The sequence below is a fragment of the Panthera leo genome, chromosome B2 (assembly GCF_018350215.1).
Source record: "Panthera leo isolate Ple1 chromosome B2, P.leo_Ple1_pat1.1, whole genome shotgun sequence".
Taxonomy (NCBI): Eukaryota; Metazoa; Chordata; class Mammalia; order Carnivora; family Felidae; genus Panthera; species Panthera leo.
The window spans coordinates 76,391,591-76,399,743 of NC_056683.1; the positions used below are offsets into that span (position 1 = coordinate 76,391,591).

An 8,153-nucleotide genomic window follows, 5' to 3' on the forward strand; every position below is an offset into this window, starting at 1 on the left:
ATTGCCAACTTGGAAATTTGACATGGAGGCCAGGGATCTTGTTGGCTTGAGGTCCTGAGTGGAAAGGTTTTCAGGTCACACCTTCAGGAGCAAGTGTGGGGCCTGGAGGAGGTGGGGAAGGAGAGGTATGGTGGACCAATTTGCATGGAGGTCCTGTCCTGACACAAGAGCCAGTTTTGCTAATGCCCACTGGCCTGAGAGTAGAAGGGTCTTAGGAAAGGGGGCTCAGGGCTACTTGCTTCTAAGAGTCTGACACGGGACTGGTCACTATTTCTTATTTTTGCTTCTCAGAGCATAAAACTAGTTCTGACTGACTATACTTGAGAAATCTCTGGGAACACAGGAGCAGGAAGAAGCAGCTTTATTTCCATGGTAGAGATAACCAAATCCCTAAAACTGATACTATGGAAGAAGGTCTAGAATAACTAATGTAAATTCATGCTACTGTTGCAGATTAACAACAACATTAGACACTCGGATGAAGTGTCCTGGAACCATGTGTCCATGTGCATTCTAAATGGAGGTGGCATTCGGTCACCCATTGACGAGCGGAACAACGGTATGCTTCCCAGGCTCAGGGTGTCAGCTCAGGTTTCTCTCTGACCGTGCCCCTGGGTGGCCTCAGCTCATCTGTCCTGTCAGCCATGTACCACAATGTCAGCCTCTCCAGTTTCGGTTAACTGCTACTCAAGTCAGTGCCTAAGCAGAAGGGCACACACATGCTTGTGTGTTCTCATATGTATTCACACACAGAGTGGAGAGCGAGGGTGAATGGAACCCAATCTTGATCTAAACTTCTGACACACAAAACCAAATACTAATTATTGCTGATTACCAACAGCCGCCTCCTTGATACCTGGAAAGAGAAAGGGACAAACTGTCCATGTTCTGTGCTGGAAAAAAACAAAAACAAAACAAAACAAAACAAAAAAACAACAACACCCTACTGGATTAAATTCTTTTAGTGCATTTACAGATATCCAGGATCTTGCATGGTAAAACAAACCAACTAGTCAGATATTCAAACCGCTCTTGCAGTCTTCCCTGATCTGCTGTCAAACCAGGTAGTCTCAGTGTAAAGCCCCAAGCTCATCTCATTGTCAAACAAGGACAGGTGGCAGGGACACACTGCCTGTCTGGAGGAACTGAGCAATGCTCAACACCCACTGAAGACCCAGCTATAAGCCAGAGATCCAGGGCAGAGCACTGGTGACTTTGGAGCCACAGCCATTTATAAGCACCTGTCATCTTGCCCAGTGGTTGAGAGCATGGCCAGAGGCCTCTTGAATCCATTCCCTCCCTGAGTGTCAGGAACCACTCACACAGCTGATGCTGTACTAATAGCCTTCCAATAGCCTCTTGTCTCCTTCATCTCCACCAACCCTAAAGGAAGCTGGTCTTGGGGTAATCTTATTCTCAAGCTGTTTTCCTTCTCACCCCATCTACAACTACCATCAGGCACAATTACCTGGGAGAACCTGGCTGCTGTGTTGCCCTTTGGAGGAACCTTTGACCTGGTCCAATTAAAAGGTTCCACCCTGAAGGCGGCCTTTGAGCACAGCGTGTACCGCTATGGCCAGTCTACTGGAGAGTTCCTGCAGGTGGGCGGTAAGTCACCCTTTGAAGTGAAGTGGGTTTGTCCTGCTGGTTGGCTTAGTTCCTCACTCCCCAGGACCTCCACTGCCAGATTTTTTTAGGTTTTCCCCCCACCCAACATGAATGCATAGTCTTTCAATGGTCATGGGCTCCCAGACCAACTGAGATTAGGTCAGGGTCAACGCCTCAATGCCTTGGCAATGAGCAGTAGTTGCTACACCTGATTTGGATGTCAGATAGACTCACTATAGGAGCTGGCCCTCCAGACTCTAAGCAGGTCAGCGGACTTGAGGTCTAGTTTCTATTAAAATCTTAGTTGTTTAAACACTCAGTATTTTTTTTTTTTTTAAGAAAAAAACCAAAACCACCATTCTCCGTTCTATTCATAATTGCCTGGTACCATGCAGAGGTTCAAAGGAATTCAATATCCAATCAGTATTAGCGAGGATGATGTCTGGGAGGGGCGGCCGACTACATAGACACATCGGAACACCTGGTTCTAGTTCCACTGTGACGTGGGACAGGTCTTCAACCTCTCTGAATGTTCTGAAAACATCTGCCCTGCTCATCTCATGGATCACAGTGAAAACTGAATGAAAATAAATGCTTCCCAAATTGCCAAGGACTTGTGAATGTGAAACACTTTTGTCAGTAATAACTTCCACAGTCCAACGAATTAATCGTTAAATTTATAACCTTGATACTGATACCATAATTTGCCCCCCCCTTTTTTTTTTACTGTAGATGGTGGGCCTCACTTGATAGTGTGATTGCTTTGTCAAGTCCTCCTTCTACAGAACCCCCAACTCTTTGGATTGAGGGGGGGAGCTGCAGATGGTGGTGGAGCCATAGCCTAATGCCTGTGGGGTAACCCAAACATTCTGCACTTTTCCAGGAGAGACTTGGGGGGACAACAGGGTTTTGGTGCTCCATCACAGTGCTGGGTAGTTAACATGTCTTGTGAAAGTCATCCAAACCCAAATTATTATCATTTAGTAGTCTTCAAAATTAGAACAAATATTCTGTACCTCTCATCTATTTCTCATTTTCCAAAGCCATTGAACCAAGTGGCTGACCAACTCATTTAGGATTTTAAAAAGATGTGGTTTCTCCCTGCACTGTTACCCCTTACCCATACTGAAGCAGAGCCAGTTTTCCTCCCAGTGGTTCTCAGACCTCCCAAGACTCAAGGATAAACCTAACCAAGAAATGCAAACGCAATCTAACCAAATGCTGCAATGTCACCTCAATTCTTGCTGAAATTTCACTCAAGCTCAGACTCAGTGAAAACCAAGCCGAGTGCCCCAATTCCATATTTTGGCCAAATCTCTTTCTTAGAAAACAGAAATTTCCCTCTGGATCCAGTGAAAACATACAGATTCGTTTCTTTTCTAGGAATTCATGTGGTGTATGATCTTTCCCGAAAACCTGGGGACAGAGTGGTCAAATTGGATGTTCTTTGCACCCAGTGTCGAGTGCCCAGTTATGAGCCTCTCAGAATGGATGAGATATATAAGGTTATCCTTCCAAGCTTCCTTGCCAATGGTGGAGATGGATTCCAGATGATAAAAGATGAAGCATTAAGACACGACTCTGGTAAGCACAAGTGTCTCTTCCTCTCCCTACTCCAAAGTACTCAAGAACAAAACTGGGCCAAAGAGGGAAGCTACTCAGGATGCCAGGACTGCAGTGCCAGAAATCAGATCCTGCCCCTTTGTTGCCGCCTCCCTCCCGCTTTGTTGGAAAATAGCAGCAATGCTTTGGAGAATATGTGCCCTACCCCTCTTCGGCACACGTAGCCACCCATCCAAGCCCAAAATGTTTTAAAATTCTGTTAAGTATGTATAAACAGCTATTTAAATTGTGAAATATCAATGGGTTTTGCACTTAATGAGAAACCTCATTTCTAGAACTTTAGATTGGATCTGGAAAATCCTGTAAGCTTTCTTGAAGCTTTTAGTGTGAATAGGTCAGGTAGGAGTAGATGGGCTGTGCTCCCCTCCCCCTTTTTAGCACATTGGGTTGGTGGAGTATTGAAAGGAACAACCACACCTGACCTCAGTATTTTTGGCAGCATTTAGGGTCATTATACTGCAACCTCACTTTTAAAAATCATATGGAAGTCGGCTGATGGTAGATTTGAGTCCCACAGAGGCCCAGAGGATACCACCAGCACAGGGCCATTAAAAAAAAAAAAGAACCACTTCACATGCATGAAGTCCATTGATCCATTGATAGAATATACTACCCCTTCCTCTTCTCTAGGGCAGAAGCCAGCGTGCTTATAAAGCATGTGCACAACTTTGCATTTCCAGAAAAGAGCTCTGGTACTTCCTTGTCAGCTTTCCTGTGGTGGGCCTGCTGTTTCAGCCTCTTGTTTCAAGGAGGGTGGAGAGCAGAGCCAGGGCAAAGGAGGCAGCCTTCCTGCCAGGAAAGATGCTAGCTACTTCTGCACATTCCATGAAAGATGATGGAAGCGCAGGCTTTACAGAAGTGTCCTCTTGGGTCCCACATGAGACAGAGGCTGGGGGCTGTGCAGATTAAACCCAGACTGATTAAGTTTGAGAGAGGAGCTCACATAGAAGGCTGAGGAAGCCTTGGCCCTAAGGGTTCTCAACCCTAGCTGTGTATCAGACTTAGTTGGAGAGCATTTTAAATTAAATATCAATACTTTGGCCCCAGCTTTTAAGAGATTCCAATATAATTGTGTTGGGGGAAAAGACTCTTCCAGCAATTCTAATGCAGGGATGAGAACCACTGCAGAGTTCTTTTTAAAAATATTAGTGTATTTTTTTTGTGGAGGTATAATTGACATATAACACAATGTTTTAATTTCAGGTGTACATGGTTCAATATATGTATGTATTGCAAAATGATCATCACAATGTCTAGTTAATATCATACATAGTCACAAATTTTTTTTCTCTTGTGAGGTAAACTTTTAAGATCTGCCCTTGTAGCAACTTTCAATATGCAATACAGTATGGACTCTAGTCATCATGCTGTACATTACATCCCTATGACTTATTTGTGACTGGAAGTCTGGATTTTTAACCCCCTTCACCCATTTTTCCCACCCCCCTACCCCCACCTCTGGCAACCGCCAGTCTGTTCTCTATATATGCAAGTTTGGTTTTGTCGCTGTTGTTTAATTCCACATACAAGTGAGAGGAGATGGTATTCGTCTTTCTCTGATAGATTTCATTTAGCACAATGCTCTCAAGGTCTATCCGTGTTATCGCAAAAGGCAATATTTCATTCTTTTTATGGCTGAATAGTATTCCATTGTGTGGAATCACATTTTCTTTATCCATTCATCTACCACAGACACTTAGGTTTTTTCCCTATTTTGTCTGTTATAAATAATGCTGCAGTGAACATGGGGGTGCATGTTACTTTTTGAATTAGTGTGTTTTCTTCAAATACTCTAAAGTGGAATTGCTGGATCATACAATGGTTCTATTTTTGATTTTTTGAGGGGCCTCCATACTGTTTCCCATAGTGACTACATCAAGTACATTCCCACCAATAGTGCACAAGGGTGCACTTGCCACATCCTTGCCAACACTTGTTATTTCTAGTCTTTTTGATAATAGCCATTCTAGACAGAGAAGGGATATCCCTGTGGTTTTGATTTGCATTTCCCAGATGATTAGTGATGTTCAGTATCTCTTCATGTATCCGTTGGGCATCTGTAGGTCTCCTTTGGAAAATCTATTCAGATCCTCTGCCCATTTTTTAATCAGATTTTTATTTTGTTTTTCTTTTGAGTTCTAGGAGTTCTTTATATATTTTGGGTATTAACTGCTTATCAGATATATGCTCTGTTGAGTGATATTTTTAAAACAAAATTTTGTCAGGTCCCTATGGGTTTGTTGTAGTTATAGGCAATTAGTATTTATCAGGTCTCCTCTCTTTTGGAAATGAAGTCTCCATTGTCTGTCAATTATGCAAAAATGACTTCTGACCAGGCAAGCAGAAGAAAGCCACTTTTATGTCTCAACTAATTGCTCTCAACCATTTCCCTAATGCCCTTGTTTTGGAGTGGTTCAAAAGCAATATTAAAGGTCAACAACCTTTTGAGATGACTATTCCCTCCAGTTGTCTAGTAGTCAACAGTGGGCACATTTCACATCTGGAACATGAAAAAGCAATCAAATTCTTTGCACCTGTAATCACTTTTCTTGTCTTTTGTGACATTTTATCCTTGCTTATGAAAGTAGTATCTTCCCTCTTACAATTACAAAAGACTTTAGAGAAATACGTTGGTTTTCCCACCTCTTACTCTTAATTGGTAATTACTTATTCTGTAGTTAAAGTAATGTATATATTTTTCCAGGTGATCAAGATATCAACGTGGTTTCTGGATACATCTTAAAAATGAAAGTAATTTATCCAGCAGTTGAAGGTCGGATCAAGTTTTCTGCAGGAAGTCATTGTCGTGGAAGCTTTTCTCTAACATTTCTTTCCTTTTTGGCAGTGAGCATTGTTTTATACCAGTAGCCAAAAATTCCTCTTGCCATTAATGTGTGGAACTGCATTTTTTTTTTCAAGTGAGATTCAAGTCTGCATTTTAGGAACTGGCTTGGTGATGGCACAGACCATCTTTGCTGGACCCCAGAAGCTGAGGCTGGAGGCTTGTAAATGAAGACACTGACATCATTACTCAGGATCAGCAAGTCACTGAACACACAGGAAAAAATGAAAATGAGCCCTTTGAGGGGAGAGCCAACCATCTTTAGTTTACATATGCAAATTTTAATAAAACTTATATTAACCATTTTAAACCACAGAAATCATTTTTTTAATATCCATTTTAATCCACCAAACAATTTATGTTTACATAGAACTCTATCCTTTACAAGGCAGTTTTTATCTTATTTGATGCCTATAACTTTTTTTGGTGGGCAAGGCAGGCGATGTTTTTCCCATTTGGCAGACAGGGAAACTGAAACTCAGAAAGAGCTGACTTGTTCAAAGCCATACAGCTGAAAGTGACAAATCTAAGACCTGCACCCAGGTTTTCTGACCTCAAGTCCAGACTCTTTCAACTACATCCAGTTGCTGTTCAGAAAGATACTTAATGGTCTCCTCTGCTCATAACTGTCAATGGCATCAAGCTCCTGGATGACAAGTCTCTGCTTTATTTCATATCTCTAACTTTTCCCTTTTTAGATCTTGTTGTTACATTGAGTTTCATGGACTAAACACAGGCAGCATTCTCTCCTGAGGCCACCCATGTGCCTTTAACAAGTCAGGGAACAAACAGTGCAGCAGCAGATGATGGGAAAGGCTAGAGCCTGCAAAAAATAGTCCAGGGGCAGGGAGAAAGGAAAAGGAAGAACAGGACACCGGGGACATATTTACATTATGGAAGAAAAAGAGCTAAAGGGCATTTAGATTTGTTAAAGAGATATTTGCTAAGGAGTAGCAGAAGAGTGCCTGATACATAGTATTACCTGTGAATAATTTTATGAGATTCCATCAGTTCTGCCTCTGTGCTCTTTCCACCCTTCTTTCTAATGTGAGGGTATAAGAAGAGAACCTTTTAAGATAAGGTGTGATTCTAAACTTGTACCTGTTCTCCCCAGCAAGATGCCAGCACTTACCCTAGTCTCTGTCTCTCTTTCTCTCTCCCTCTGTCTCTTCTCATCCCCCACCGCAGTTATGGAAAACTCAGAGGGGAGACAAGGATTTATTTTTAAGTGTTATACGTGATAAGTTTGAAGTCAGATCTGCCTGCAAATATGGACACTCTTAAGTCATGCTCAAGTATGAATATGAGAACTCCTGCCTGGGAGTGAGCCCCTGAGTGGGTGTTCAGGAAACACCCAGACTGATGAAATGATTTATAACCAAAAGAACAAATACTTGCTTAAGGTGGTTGTGAGACCAGGTGAGCCTGCTCAGCATTGCATAAATTTCAATGAGAAATGGGAGCCTTCACCTTAAAAAATGGTGAGCAGGGGCACCTGGGTGGCTTAGTCAGTTAAGCATCCAGCTTTGGTCCAGGTTATGGTTCATGGATTGGAGCCCCGTGTCGTGCTCCCTGCTGTCAGCACAGAGCCTGCTTTAGATCCTCTCTCCCCTCTCTCTGTCCCTTCCCCTGTATGTGGTTTCTCTCTCTCTCTCAAAAATAATAAATGAAAAAAAAAAAATGGTGAGCAAACAGCAGCTAGAGGTTTGGAGAGGGAGTGTTTGTTAATGTTTACAAATATTAAGTACTCTTGATACAAAATATACTTTAAAAATTTTATAACATCTTTAAAAAGGCTGCTGCAGTAAAATAAAGCCCTCAGTTCTATGCATATACAGATTAGCTATAAGCAAATGTCAACAGGATTGGAAGTGGAAAATTAGAGAAAGGTGCATTTGGAGTATATTTTTTATGCTTGGCCAGTAAAATACAATGAATCCTATTAGAGCACAAATTTTTAAAGAACATTTTTTGTAAGTTTTCTAAATATATGTGCATATATTGTGCAGTGGTTTAAGAAATGACCTCACTTTACAGCTGTAGATTCAATTGTGCAATAAAACTGAAGATATGCTCCTTG

General features: G+C 42.0%; 1 protein-coding gene across 1 annotated transcript in view; it reads left to right on the forward strand.

Moving 5' to 3' along the window:
- The window catches only part of NT5E (5'-nucleotidase ecto), a 50,015-nt gene extending 41,862 nt beyond the window's left edge, over positions 1–8,153 (forward strand). Inside the window, exons 6-9 of the mRNA XM_042939294.1 lie at positions 454–559; positions 1,459–1,608; positions 2,992–3,192; positions 5,936–8,153. Coding sequence (XP_042795228.1) covers positions 454–559; positions 1,459–1,608; positions 2,992–3,192; positions 5,936–6,099 — 621 coding nt within the window. The 3' untranslated portion in view covers positions 6,100–8,153. The remainder of the gene's footprint in view (positions 1–453; positions 560–1,458; positions 1,609–2,991; positions 3,193–5,935) is intronic.